The following is a 15,590-nucleotide window of genomic DNA, read 5'->3' as shown; positions in this document are numbered from 1 at the left end:
TTTCTTATGTCAACGTGTGAGTAGTGAAGGCGTTCTGTTTTTACATTTTCCCTATTGGACATTCAGTCTTCAGTTTATGTTGGGATCAAGAGAACTAAAAGTCCTAGAATACACAGATAAAAACTTGGACGGGCGTAGGTACTGCCACATGGTTCTGGGAAATGAGACTGTGATACTGGCAGATGAAATGTATCTGCTAGGATCAGTTATGATCAGTTTATGATGGTGTCACCTAAAGTCACACATGAGACCTGGAAATGTCACACAGAAACTGACTGGAAACTTGACAGCCCTGAACTGGACGGTCAATTTAGAACAATTGTCAAAAACTTCTAGTGAACTCGTGTTTGTTGGGGATTCACACCCTACTCCCTTGCCATTGGATTAGAAAATGGACCCTAGTAAAGATAGCCTCAGAAATTAGGAATTGTCATTGGGATTGCCACACCCAACTGATTTCACCAGCAAATAGACCATGCCTCTAGGTGTTTCACCAGGATTGATTGAAATATGTGATTCCTGGTGAAATGCACTAGATCCTAGGTCTCTCATTACACTCTTCCCGTTGTCATTGGAGTTCAGATGCATCATCTCTCCCCATCCAAGTCTGCCTATTGGTTGCACCTGGAGGCATTTCACACCTCATTCACACCGTTTTGAGGCTGAGCACAGGCTGGGAGATGCAACTACTACGTAGTGCAGCCATTTAAGTGTGGTATGTTCAGAAACTGCTGTTACCGCAGATACCAGAATTATGTCCCTTAATATAAGGGGCCGGTTAATTGCCACATTCGAGGTAATTTTTGTTATCGCACATATTAGTATTGTAATTTTGTATAAATGTTGCGTTATTGCGATTTGGTAAAGTTCGTTAATGCCGACAGAACATTTTTAGCATTGCAGTGCATTCTTGGAAATTGAAATTGGGTATGTTAATGCATTTTTATTGTGTAAAAGATTTATCTCCTTTATTCTGAGTGGGTACAGAAGCTCGACTCTGCCTGACACGACACAGGGATGTGCTTTCAATCCTCTGCTTGCGAGGCGCGGTCTCTTTAAGACAACCAGGAAGTGCCGGCCGCGCACGTCAGGTGTCAGCTGTAAGGAGACGGACAGCTAGGAAGCAGTAAGAGGAAGAGGGAGCAGCCCTGAGGATCAGCGCGTGCAGCCCCGCTGCCCCGAGGATCGGCGCGTGCAGCCCCGTGCATGGGGCCCCGATGGCGGCCCCCGGCTGGGCGCCCCCGCGGCTCGACGACTTCATCCTGACCGAGCGGCTGGGCAGCGGCACCTACGCCACCGTCTACAAGGCGTACAGAAAGGTGAGGGGGAGCAGGCTTAGTGGCGCCCCTGGGAGCTTGGCGTGGACAAGGGTTCAGTGGGGTACGCTCCATGGCATGGCACCATCAGGGGTACTGAAGTGAAAACAGGGCTTTCCTAGAAGCATCCTCTGCAGCAAAGCTCTGATCTATTTCTGAACAATGACTGTAAACACTGTTAAAGTAACCCTTGTCATCTAATCTCTTTTTACATTTCACGTTTTACTTAATCTTGTGTTCCCTTAGAGTGTTAGCTTTTTCTTTGATGTATTTCTGTAGTTTTTTTTCAGTGCCGGATGTTACTCTTGTATTGAGTTGCCTCTAGCTGTCTTTCCGATTTGAGGTTGTGGGTGAGTGTCTATAACGGGCCACAGTTGACAACTCTGGAGTTGAGACTGAAGGCAGTGCTAGTTTCACTCAGTGCCTATCAGTGGGTCACAAAGGTGTTCAGAATGCATGTCTGTTCAGTCCTTGGTCTCCCTTCAGATCGCTGTGCTTTAAATGGGCCGGTACTGTCCGGTACTGAGTACCGGCACTGTTCGGTTTTGAGCTGGAGAGTACCGTCACATCTCAAGAAAAACTTCATACTTTTAATTGGGGAGTACCGGTACTTCTCAGAAACAAGCAGGTACTCTAGCACAGAGTACCTGCACTTTATTTTTTCCATTTCAAGCACTGCGATGTATCGGTTTTAATTGTGATTCTGTGTGAAGGGAGCACACTGCAGCCGAATTAATGACAGGGTGAAAGCAGATGTGGCTCGCGGGGCGTGAACGGAGCGAGGGGGGGAATGAACATTAAATTAATTTAAAAAAACAAAACAAAAAAAACAATTGCCTGCACACCGCCACGCAGCTCGGCACCTCCGTCTCCTTGGCTGCAGGCACAGGCTCCCAGCCTGCCTTGCGGCCAATCCTGACACTGGGAGCGCGCAGCCAGGGTGCTCCCAGGCAGACTGGGAGCCTGTGTCTGCTCTCTCCAGCCTGGCAACACAGTGCCGGGCTGGAGAGAGCACACTGCGCATGTGTGTTTGGCCGGCCTGAGACGGCCGGTCCAGTCATACATGTGCAATGAGGGGCGTGCTGTGCATTCCCCCTTAGTGCTCGTCACCCACGTGACCCCGCCCCTTAACAAGAAAATGATAAAAAAAAAAAAAAAAACACAGTTTATTATCGTTTTCTTGTAAAGGTTTTGCAGCTGTTGGTGGGGGCTCTAACGGAGGAGCCGCCCCTGGGTGAAAGTAACAGAAAACGCTGTGCTTATAGTTGAGTAGTTGCATTGTGTAAATGCAGGGGTGGTAAAGTGAAAGGGGTGCAAGGGATTACATGCACGAGAGAACAAATATAGCGTGAAAAGTGGGTACTGAGGAGGTGTGAGTTATGCAGATGGAAGATTCCAGAAGGATTCGTGGAGAAAAAGGGCATTAGTGTACAAGAGACAGCAGAGGAAAGTGGTGTGAAGGGAAGAACAGGAGTGACTGACTCTACGAACACTACTACCCCTTTCACAGACCTTAGTAATGTTTAATTCAGTCTAATATTTCTAGAATTCAAAGATTTTCATTTCTAATCCCCCCCCAGAAAAATAATTATTTTATCTGATACTGTGAACAAACATTGCCAAAGTCAATAGGCTTGACTTATTTTTCGGTGCATGCATATTACTGTGTGATATGTCTGGATACAATATATTAAGCTTGCAGATAGGCACCAAAACACGGGTTAGGTGGTACTTTATTGGGAAGCATGAGATTTTAGTTGATGTGTTATAAGCCATGCTCTTAATTATATAGGCAGTGCCTCTTGGCACCGTTTCCTAATTACGCTTCTTAGGACAAGTGCCCTTAAGAAACCCCCCACTTCTTTTCATCCTACTCAACATCCTGGCACCCCGCAACAGACCACATGGAGAATGGGTACTAGGATGCAGGTTCCAAGTCTTCCTCAGGTAGTAGGACGTGAACAGACCAGGTTTCTCACATTTCGATGAAGAACTCAAGTTCCACCGTTATACTGGAGGGCTCATGTTGTACACACTTTGGCTGTGCTAGCTACAGCAGTGTTGTAGATTGCGGATCTTGTGCATTCATAAAAGACAACCACAGATGTTGTGGGGTCAATGCGATATGCCGAGACCTTATCTGTGAGTCTTTTTTTGGTGCTTTATATTCATAACAACATTGCACTCTATTTCTTCTTCTCTATCTCCCATCCATTGTTTTTCCAGAATCCCAGTTCTGGTGTCTCCCTGCAACACCGTCTACCTGTCTCCTTATTCTCCTGTGTCTCTTCGTTTCCAAGACTTGTTGTCTCAAAGGTTCTGATCCCTTCCTTCCGATCTAGGAGTTTTCGTCGCCATCAAGCCTCTGGATCTGACTGACCCAGTATCTCCGATGCCAGTCTCTGGGATTTTATTTCTTAAGTAGTTTAGGTGCCTGTGTCTTTGGCAACGTGTTACTCTCCCCATCTACCCTACCTATCTAAGAGTTTTTAATTTTTTTTTATTGTATTTGGAGTTATATAGTGCTTACTACCCTTGGCTGGTCATTGAAGAGCTTATGGCGGGTAGCATGCTACTCTGTAAGCCATGACGTTTTTTGCTATTCTAAGCAAAATATAGCCAGGGATTACGTTTTCTAGCCCCACTGGTGAAAGTATAGGCTCAATGCCTACTTGCCAGCTAGAGGCAGAAAACCTGGTGCACTGAAGCCAACAAACCAGCTAAACATTACATGAGGATGGGGCGTTCTGAGTAACAGCTCTGTGAGACTGACAGGATTATTCCTAACTTCTTGCCTGTAGCTAAGCTGTTTTAGCAATAAAATGGCTTGGATGTGCTTCTGAGGTGGCCTCTCTCCCACATACCTTAATGAAACATCAGAGTCGTTGTTTTATATGAAGAATGTCATTGTCTGTCTTTGCTCTCAGTAGCTTTTGTATTCCGGCAAGCTGACAAGGCGAGGCTGGGTCTGTGGTGCCTGTCTCTGACCTTCATGAAGGATGTTTACAGCTTCTTCTTGCTCGAGCTCGTACTCCTAGGCAGACACAATTTGTTTCATTCGTCTGTTCCCAGCTTAAATACGCTTCCCTAATTGTGTTGAAAAGGGGAAGCCTCTCATTGAATGATGTCAAATACAAGAATTTACATAGTAATCTTTTTGCACCTTCACTTGATTAACTAAAACCTAGTTCATGCGAATACACATATACATTACTGATACACTAGCAAACTATAATAAAGAAAATGTTATTTATACTTGTGCAAGCAACTCTAAATGCAGTATACATTTTATGAGAAATTTGCATTCAGAATACACGAATATAGGAAATGCAGTTGAGGGGGGGGGGGTACATAAGCAAAAAATGCCAAGATTGCATCACCTAGAGTTAGTGGTTTTTGTTTTTTGTTGTATATTGTTGGTTATGTTTCCCTTTTTGTGTGTGGTGTAGTGTTTTATGGTGTGATATGCCGTTGTATGATTTGTTATAGTGTGTTTTAATGCATTGTTGTAGTACGTTGGTACAGGATGTATTGGTGGTGCCTGTTCTGTAGCACGGTAAGGTTTGTGTTTGATGGTATGATGTGAAGTGATCAGGGTATTATGTAATTGCAAAATGTAGTGTTTTGTAGAGAGAAATAGTGTACTGGTTAATTTGATATGTTGCAGGTTGTGGTACAGTTTGATGCAGTATTGTTTTATATGTCAAGGTAAGGTGTAATGTGAAGGTATAGTGGGGTGTTGTGTGGCACAGTGTGCTATAAAGTAGTATGGTGTATCGTATTGTGTGGTTTAGTATTGTGTTTCATGTTATACTATGTGAAGTATTATGCTGTGTGGAATATGTGGTTAAGGTGTGATAATGAGCAGTAAGATGTGTCAGGATGTGGACTTGTATAGCACTCGCAGTCATTTAGTGCGATCTGTTTTACTGTGTGACACGCTGATTGAAAGTGTTATTTTGCGTTGTGATGTAGTATTTGTTTTATTGTTGTGTGGAGTTTATTGTATTGTTTGGTGTGAAATATTGTGGAATGATGTGTAGTGATGTAGGTTGTTTTTGGATGTGTGTTCTTGCATAGTGTGGTGGAAATAGTACATTGCCTGGGAGGGCACTATGTGGCATGTTTTTGATGTTTGACAAACAAACTCATTGTTTAACAAGCCTTCAGCAGGGGATCCCCTAGAGGCTCATAGAAACAAACTCTAGTCTTGGCGGCTGCCAGATTATGGTCAGGACTGATCATAGTATCTGATTTGAAATTGATGAAGATGGTTGGAATTCCTGATTGGACGGTCACCAAAAACTATGTTATTGTGGGTTGTGCATTTGGAAATCTTCCTAAATCCCAGTCTTATCAGCAAGAATTTAAGAAAAATGTTTTAAAAACAATATCGTGATTAAACTTGATTCCAACTAGGGGGTCACCTGCTTCTCGATGTAGCCTGCCCCCAAAGCTTTTAAATCTGCTGCTGAGTATGAACTCTCAGACGTTTAAATTGTGCTCACCAGGGACACTGCTACAAAAAAAGCTACTACACGTCCATCATCAAAACACAGGGCATTAATATTTCCTCATCTACTAGATATTTTATATAACGATGGTGGATTGTCCGGAAAAATTAGAGATTTCTTGGTTTGATCATGTAGCCAGTGTAAAAATATAACTAGGTGTGTTACTGGGTGAGCCAGAGAGAGCCGGAACAGGCAAACATCAGAGATTTAACAGTCACTGAATCTTTATTTATAAAAATGTAAATTATATGTGTCTTACTTTTGATTTAGATTAGCGCTTAATAATTGATAATCAATGATGGCAAGTACCTTGTAATATGTTCCTATTGAATAAATCAGACCACTTGTGTTTGACAATTTTTTCTCTTCTTAAGAAGAACAGCCGAGAAGTGGTGGCCATTAAGTGCGTTAACAAGAAGACTTTGAACAAGGTGTCTGTGGAGAACCTTCTTACTGAGATCGAAATTCTGAAACAAATTCGTCATCCTCACATAGTGGAGCTGAAAGACTTTCAGGTCAGACTTTACATAAGAGAATATGTATTTTTAGTATTTGACAAACAAGGAGCAACAGACACTGATACAAAGTCATTTTATCACAGGGGCATCGCTGAACTACAAAACGTATTGTGTTTATGAGACAGGAGTCTGTTTAAAACCAGATTCCACTTATGTACACATTTACAAGTACTTACAGTCTGATTTGCCCAGATGTATTATTTATAGTCAGTTGCTTAAAACGACAGTTGAGCCTGGGTGTGAAGGATGCAAGGTAAACATCTAGGCCTCTAGACCAGTGGTTTCCAACCTTTTGACTTCTGTGGACCCCTACTTTATCAATACGGGAAACCGGGGACCCCCACTGAATCATTATTGGAATCTGGGGACCCCCCCAATGAGTCATTACTGAAAGCTGGGGACCTAATCTGTTAATAGTATTACATTTTCTAAGCAGTCATGGACCCACTGAGGAGGCTTCGTGGACCCCCGCAGGTGTCCCCTGACCACAGCTTGGGAACCACTGCTCTAGACCAAATCTTCTCGTTGGGATAACAAAGTGTAAAAAAATTGGATATTTGTACAACACCTATGAAACCCAGCCTCAATGCATGTTTAAATACCTGTGACAGACACAGTGGAGCAGTAGTACTGAATAAGCAATGGCAAAGCTAGAGACTGTACGTAGACAAGCATAAAAACAGGGAGTGAACTATGCTTGATGGGTCCTTGTGGTGTGGGCGAGTACGCTTCTTCCTACTTGGCCTGCGTGATGATTCATGCTGGGTTGTTGTACGGCAATCTGTCGGGCATTTGAAGTGTTTTTTCCTTCTTAGCATGCCATATTGTGCATTGCTTAAGCACCATGTCTTGCCTGATATTCTTGCTGGTTCTTTTGGGGGGGGGGGGGTTGTATGGTTTCGTAGTTCGTCCCGTGGGCTGCATGGTGGTTGATCCCATAGCTTTGTTCCTGGTTGATCCCGCGGGCTGCTTCCTGGTTGATCCCGCGGGCTGCTTCCTGGTTGATCCCGCGGGCTGCTTCCTGGTTGGTCCCGCGGGCTGCTTCCTGGTTGGTCCCGCGGGCTGCTTCCTGGTTGGTCCCGCGGGCTGCTTCCTGGTTGGTCCCGCGGGCTGCTTCCTGGTTGGTCCCGCGGGCTGCTTCCTGGCTGATTCCGTGAGCTGCTTCCTGGTTGATTCTGTGGCCTAGTTGCAGGTGGATCCCAATGGCTGCTTCCTGCTTGATCCTTGGAGCTGCATCCTGGTTTATCCCGCGTAGACCAGGGGCCTGTAGCTTAGTTGTTCTTATGGGCTACATCCTTGTGATCCCAGCCCCTCGCCCTGCCCCGCGCTACTCACCCTCTCTCCTGCTCCTGCTTCTTTTCTTCTTTTCCTCTTCTCTGTTCTTCCTCCTCGCTCCTCGTCTGTAATCTTCTCCCCGTCTTCTCTCTTCTTCTGTGTGCTTCTTTGCCTCTCCTGTCGCCTCTCTTCTTCTTCATATTCTTCTGAGGTCTTCTGCCTTCTGTTCCTCGTCTTCCGTATCTTCATCTGTGATCTTCTGCTCTTCTGTGATCTTCTGGTCTCCTGCTCTTCTGTTCTTCCGGTCCTCTGTTCTTCTGTTCCTTCGGTTCTTCTGGTCTTCTGCCTCCTCCATCTTCTTCTCCCCGCGCCTGCCCTCCTGCCCCTGCCTCATCCCCCTCCCTCACTCGCCTCCCCCTCTCTATCACCCCTATCTAACCCGTTCGCTATCTACCTCCCTCACTCCTCCTATCTACCTATCTCTCTGTCTCTCTATCCCACTATCTAACTCCCTCACTCTCCACCTCCTCCTATCTACCTATCTATCTATTTCTCTATCTATCGTTTTCTCTATCTATTTTTCTCTATCTATTTCTCTATCTCTCCCCCCCCTTCCCGCCACCCCCTCTATTACCTATCTTCCTATCCTCTCACTCTACCTCTCACCCTCACCCACCTCTACAACCCCCCCCTATCTTCGCAACCCTACTCCTATCTCTCTCCCTAATCTCCTAAACCTCCTAACACTCACCCCCCTCCCCCAGCTCTTCTCACTCTACCTGTCCCCCCCCCTCGCGCTTTCCCGCCGCGACCTCCTGCACGCCCCCGCCCCCCAGCTCCCATTCGCCCCCAGCTGACCCCTTCCCCCCCTCCTACCTCATATGGCGGCCGCTGGCGCGCCGGAGGCGTGCTAGAGGCGCGCCCGTCTGCGCCCGTCCGCGCCCAGCGCCACGACCGCTGGTCCCCAGCTCTCCCAAGCCCCGCTGATCCGCTACGACCCCACCACCCTCCACGCCCTCAACCCAGGGTGCTCCAACACCTGCTTCCAAGCTCACCCCAAACGCACCCATGGACCCTTCGCCTGCAACTCCTGTAAACGCATCTTCCACCACGCAACTACCACGACCACAAGCCCACGCGCCATCAACCACCTCAAGTGCATCCTGGTCAACGCTCGTTCCGTCCACAAGCACGCCGTTGAACTCTGGGACCTCCTGGACTCCACAGCACCGGACGTCGCCTTCATCACGGATTCCTGGATGAACGCCTCCTCGCCTCCAGACATCGCCACCGCCATCCCCGAAGGCTACAAGATCTCCAGAAAAGACCGCACCAACCAAGTTGGAGGAGGTATCGCCATCGTCTTCAAAGACTCCATCAGCGTCACCACCTCCACCGAAGACACCCCTCTCGCCGCTGAACACCTGCATTTTCAGATTCGCACCGACCCGAGGACCACCCTCAGAGGATCCCTCGTCTACCGTCCTCCCGGACCGAGCGCCTCTTTCAGCGACGCCATCGCCGACTTCATCTCCCCGCACGCCCTCGTCTCACCGGACTACATCCTCCTAGGCGACCTCAACTTTCATCTGGAACCAAACAACGACCCCAACACCACCACCCTGCTCAACAACCTCGCCAACCTCGGCCTCAAACAACTGGTGAACACCGCCACACACATAGCCGGACACACGCTCGACCCTATCTTCTCTGCCAGCAAACACATCTTCTTCAGCCACAACTCCGCTCTACACTGGACCGACCACAGCTGTGTCCACTTCACATTCCGACGCGAGACCCGCCACCTCCGCACTCAACCCATCCCTCGTCGACAGTGGAACAAGATCCCGGAAGAGCAACTCTTCTCCGCACTCGCCACCAACCCACCCTCACCACCGACCCCAACGACGCAGCCCTCAGCCTCACAAACTGGATCTCCAACTGCGCAGACAACCTTGCTCCCCTCAAACGCACGCATCGACAGACCAACACCAAAAAACCTCTCTGGTTCTCTGACACCCTCAAAGAATCAAAGAAAACCTGTCGCGCCCTCGAGAAGGCCTGGCGCAAGGACCACACCGCTGACAACATGACCGCCCTCAAGAACGCTACCCGCGAACACCACCATCTGATCCGCGCAGCTAAAAGGAACTTTTTCACCGAAAGACTGGACAAAAACAGCCACAACAGCAGAGAACTCTTCAGCATCGTCAAGGAGTTCTCCAACCCCAACGCCAACGCCGTCACGCCCTCACAGGATTTGTGCAAATCCCTCGCCACCTTCTTCCATCGCAAGATCAGCGACCTCCACGACAGCTTCGGACACCAGACCCAACCTAACACCACCGAACCCGCACCCCCGGCCATCACCCTCAACAACTGGACCCACATCAACACTGAAGAAACCAAATCCACCATGAACTCTATCCACTCCGGCGCCCCTTCGGACCCCTGCCCTCACTTCATCTTTAACAAAGCCGACGACATCATCGCCCCGCACCTCCAAGCCGTCATCAACTCTTCTTTTTCTTCTGCTACCTTCCCCGAATGCTGGAAACACGCCGAAGTCAACGCCCTACTAAAGAAACCTACGGCTGACCCGAGCGACCTGAAAAACTTCCGCCCCATCTCTCTCCTGCCTTTCCCAGCCAAGGTAATAGAGAAGACCGTCAACAAACAGCTGACCACCTTCCTGGAAAACAACAACCTGCTCGACCCTTCGCAAACCGGATTCCGAACCAACCACAGCACGGAAACCGCCCTCATCTCAGTCACAGACGACATCAGATCCCTGATGGACAACGGTGAAACAGTCGCCCTCATTCTCCTCGACCTCTCGGCTGCCTTCGACACCGTCTGTCACCGCACCCTAATCACCCGCCTCCGCTCCATCGGGATCCAAGGCCAGGCCCTGGACTGGATCGCCTCCTTCCTCTCAAACCGTTCCCAAAGAGTTTACCTCCCTCCGTTTCGCTCAGAACCCACCGAGATCATCTGCGGCGTACCTCAAGGCTCATCACTCAGCCTGACACTCTTCAATGTCTACATGAGCCCCCTCGCCAACATCGTACGCAAGCACGACATCATCATCATCATCATCATCACCTCCTACGCCGACGACACCCAACTTATACTCTTCCCTCACCAAGGACCCCGCCAGCGCCAAGACCAACCTACAAGAGGGTATGAAGGACGTCGCAGATTGGATGAGGCTCAGCCGCCTAAAGCTGAACTCTGAAAAAACGGAAGTCCTCATCCTCGGCAACACCCCGTCCGCCTGGGATGACTCCTGGTGGCCCACGGCCCTCGGCACCGCACCGACCCCCACAGACCACGCCCGCAACCTCGGCTTCATCTTGGACCCTCTTCTCACCATGACCAAGCAAGTCAACGCCGTGTCCTCCGCCTGCTTCCTCACCCTCTGCATGCTCCGCAAGATCTTCCGCTGGATCCCCGCCGACACTAGAAAAACCGTGACCCACGCCCTCGTCACGAGCCGCCTGGACTACGGCAACACCCTCTACGCTGGGACCACAGCCAAACTCCAAAATCGCCTGCAACGCATTCAAAACGCCTTGGCCCGCCTCATCCTCGACGTACCCCGCAACAGCCACATCTCCGCACACCTGCGACACCTGCATTGGCTCCCAGTCAGCAAAAGGATCACCTTTCGACTTCTCACCCACGCACACAAAGCCCTCCACAACAAGGGACCGGAATACCTCAACCGACGCCTCAGCTTCTACGTCCCCACCCGCCTCCTCCGTTCCTCTGGCCTCGCTCTCGCTGCCGTCCCTCGCATCCGCCGCTCCACGGCGGGTGGGAGATCTTTCTCCTTCCTGGCGGCCAAGACCTGGAACTCCCTCCCCACCAGCCTCAGGACCACTCCGCTTTCCGGAGACTCCTAAAAACCTGGCTTTTCGAGCAGCAGTAACCCCCTCTTTCCCCTAGCGCCTTGAGACCCGCACGGGTGAGTAGCGCGCTTTATAAATGTTAATGATTTGATTTGATTTGATTTGATCCTGTGAGCTATATCCTGTGTGACTCTCAAGCTGCAATACTGTTGGTGTGGTGAGCTGAGAGGTCCATTTAATCCCATGGCTGCAACCTGGTTGAATCTCCCATTCTGATTCCTTGTTGGGTCTGTTAACTATATCCTACTGACGACTCAAAGTGCTACTCTGTTATTCACTGACATGCTATAACTTTCACAGACTAGAGTTCGAGTGAAATTATTCCGAACAAAGTTTACCTGATAAAAACCGTTCTGTCCGTTTTACAGGATATCACTGTAATTGACAATGGAAAATAGACTTCGAACATGTGAAGATGAGTTTTGAAAATACTTTTGTTAATCTATTGTTGGGATTTAAATCTCTTTTGTGCTATCAGTACGCGCTGTACTCAGATGTAAAGAGAATCAGTTAAAAAACATAAAATATTTTTATGATGTTAAATTACCATCTGTTGAATTCCACTCAGTCAAAATTTTAAATTAAATTGGGGGGGGGGAAATGTGGTGTTCAATTAATCATGTACATATGTAATCATGTACAAGTACGTATATTGACCATTTGGTGACTGTTTTCTTATTTTATATTGTAACTTGCTCCTTTGTATTTTTTTCGGTTTCAGGCAGAAAATACAAAAAAACAATTAACAGATAGTTTGTACAAAAAACGTCATTCAGCAAATATAAAAAAAACAACTCCTCAGCATGAACGCTTGCCTACTAAATGTATTGATTCATTCAAGCTGGGTAAACAAATGCATTACAAGTGCATTATGATAATACTCCCTGATATTCTTATAAGTAATTGTCCGTCAGTATGACGTGATACATTCTATGTAGCTTCAAGAGTCTGGTGACCAAAGTGGCCCCATGTTTTATTCCATTTTAAGCCCCATTTTGTATAGGATTACGATGTTCCAATTTGTGAATACGAATCACTTTGCCTACCTTTGAGAGAATTCAGTGTACCTCTTCACTTCGCTGAATAGTTATTGTCATTAACAGCAAATTAGTAGGTTAGTTCACTGACATAATAATAAATATCAGCTTTCTGTCATTCTTAATGAGCCCGCCTAAGTGCAGGGTACTACCCAGCATTAGATTTGACAGAGTCCCCAATGGATACTGATATATATCTATAAATGACTTCCCAGTTTTGCAGGTGAGAGCAATTCTGTGCTATTTTGGGCAATTTCCAGTTCTTTCATTAGGATACGTAGCTGGGAGATTTCTCTATTATGCTCAGTAATTTTTACTTTGTTCTCAAAGACACTCCGTCACCAATTCGCTACTTGAGTTTTCACCTCCACTATGGATTCATTATGCTTAATTCCATTTATGTATATAATATATATGGGAACCTAACTTTCCATAAATAGTATATGTTTGATAATGTTCATTGTGCAACTTTCAACATAGTAATCCAGGCCAAAAGTGATCTCTAGTTATCCTTAATACAAATAGAACAAGTATAATCAGTTGGCATGCAAAAATTACCACAATCTGTCTTGTATTGGTGCTCTTGGAATAGCATGGGAACTAGTTCAGCATCTGATACAGAGACTGGAAAATTGTTTCTATTCTCTGTGTACGTTTTAATGATACTAGTCCCACCTGCAGTACCGTGATTGCTCGACTCCAATAACGACATCCGTATAGGCAAGACAAGTTATGTTAGCACTGCCAAAGTAAATATAGTAATAAAATATCAAAACTGTGCATTATTACTTTCCAACATAGGAACTAAAGTGTACATGTATACGTTAACATAGATGGGTAGATATGCCTAAGTTTTTGTTTTTATTTATACAATTTTACAATAATACAACAACAATGGCCCGGTAGCTGAAGACAGAACAAGAGAAGTCCATCAGTGTGCTCATGATATCACAAGAGAAGTCAAGATAGAACCTTTTAAATCAAAGGACCACATACTAAATTCCGCCAGTCCGAGCGGTCCCCCTTGTACCAAGCAGAGTAGTAACGTGAGGCACACTCCTAGGAGTGATCTGAATGCGAGAGCTCTCCAGGCACAACTCATTAACAAATACAACAACGTACAAAGGCAGGCGGCAGAGCAGACTCACGTAGCAGGACCATCCATCAACCATCACATAGTACCCAGCAAGAAACGGCCTCAAATGCAAGCAACCAGGGGAGCGTTCGTTCGCATAGTTCAAGTCTTCCCAAGTCAGTCCTGGGACTCCAAAAAAGCACGAAAGGGTGCCCAAATGTCTCTAGGGCGAGAGCACGCAGGTGCCAGCTCCCAAAAAATTGACCACTGCTCCTGGCAAAACACAGCATCACGCAGCCAATCAGCCCTCTGCGGAACCCGTCCCCGTCCCCAACACATCGCCACTCTTCTCTTCACCAGCAAGAGCAGCATGCCCACCAGCCGTCTCCACTCCAACGGGACTTCATCCAGCAACCCAAGCAGCACCAGTACTGGGGAAAAGGGCAGATCCAAACCAATCACACCAGCTATTACACGCATCACCTCTCGCCAAAAGGAACGCACCTCACCACAGTGCCACGCCAGATGTAGAAAGTCCGCGTCCGGAGCTCGGCATCGCTCGCAATGTGCATCCTCACGAAGTCCCATATCATGCAGGCCGCGAGGAGTAGAATATAAACAGTGTAGGAATTTAAAATGTATGAGCCGCAGCCTATAGTTAGGCGACAGGGCTCTCATATGGCCACAGCAGCTTCTCCACATAGCCTCAGTAATAGTCTCCCCAACATCCCTCTCCCATTTAACCTTAGCAGCCTCCACCACCACCTTGCACTGCTCCTGCACGCAGCAATACAGTTTAGTGATGAGCTTACGCAGCGACTGTGCACGCCACAGCAATTCAAGCGCCGGAAAGGTGCTAGGCATTGACGGGAGGCCAGAAAATCGCACACAAAGCATCGCATATACGCGAAGTAAATATAATCGATGCAGCCCAGTATCGGCTCCGGGCCGCAGCGCCTCCTCCAGTGAAATCAACCGCTCATTCGCAAACCGGTCCCCCAACAAGGACAGCTCAGAGTCAACAAGGAACCCGTGCAGACGTGCATCATGAGACATCCTCTCATCAGCAACATCCAACACTGGCATCGTAGGAGCGAAGGGTTCACTCATCCCCGATCAGCGCGCCAAAGCAGCCCAAGCCTCAGAAGTACACGCAACGCGTTCACCGCCCTAGAACGAGTCCGGGCCATGCATCCAAGAATCCTCGGTAGCCAGTCCAACCAAACCGCATCACCCTCTGCCGCCAGATGAGGCATTCATGCCGCCCATTCAGTGGGATAACGTGACCGGACACGCGCAGTGCCACACGTAAGGGGAAGCACGACCGATTTAGACTAGTTCATCGTGATGCCCGAGCAAAACATCCAGATTCACACCCGGCTCTCGCATGTACAGCGCAATATCATCCGGGTACATTGAAATTAAAATCTGACGTTGCCTGAACCTCAGCCCCCTATGATTATGATGCTGCCGCAAGAAGGCCGACAGGTGCTCCATCGCTATAGCAAAAAGGAGGGGGGACAACGGGCACTCCTGATGAGTCCCCCGGGCCACAGGAAAGGGGGCCGAGATGCAGCCATTTAACCGCAGCCTCGCAACTGGCTCCATGTACAACGGACGCATCGGCTTTATAAAGCGGCCACTCATACCCACCCTGCCCAACAGCACAAATAAATATGGCCATGCCAAAGAATCAAATTCAAACCTTTGTAGCGTCGAGAAACACCTCCGCCACCTCATCGTCCGCCGTAAGGCTACCCAGAACTGCAAAAAACGTACATAAATTATGCACCGTCGACCGCTCCGGTATGAATCCAGACTGATCCGGGAGCACCAGGCGAGACATCAGCGGCCTCAAACGCAGCACCAACAGCTTAGCCAAAATGTTGTTATCCACATTAATCATGGAGAGCGGGCGGTATGACTCACAGCTACAGGGAT

The 15,590-nt window shown here is 47.9% G+C and overlaps 1 protein-coding gene across 3 annotated transcripts in view; it reads left to right on the top strand.

The window, feature by feature from the left end:
* Positions 1-1,082: 1,082 nt before the first annotated feature.
* The window catches only part of ULK3 (unc-51 like kinase 3), a 197,843-nt gene continuing 183,335 nt past the window's right edge, over positions 1,083-15,590 (top strand). The window contains exons 1-2 of one of the 3 annotated variants that reach the window (XM_069222140.1): positions 1,083-1,319; positions 6,205-6,345. In XM_069222140.1, coding sequence (XP_069078241.1) covers positions 1,218-1,319; positions 6,205-6,345 — 243 coding nt within the window. In that variant the 5' untranslated portion in view covers positions 1,083-1,217. The remainder of the gene's footprint in view (positions 1,320-6,204; positions 6,346-15,590) is intronic. The other 2 variants (XM_069222142.1, XM_069222141.1) reach the window with 2 other exon arrangements.

Source organism: Pleurodeles waltl, chromosome 3_1 (genome assembly GCF_031143425.1).
Source record: "Pleurodeles waltl isolate 20211129_DDA chromosome 3_1, aPleWal1.hap1.20221129, whole genome shotgun sequence".
NCBI classification, from domain to species: Eukaryota; Metazoa; Chordata; class Amphibia; order Caudata; family Salamandridae; genus Pleurodeles; species Pleurodeles waltl.
The sequence above is the reverse complement of the archived record's forward strand: the minus strand, read 5'-3'. Positions and strand labels throughout refer to the sequence as shown.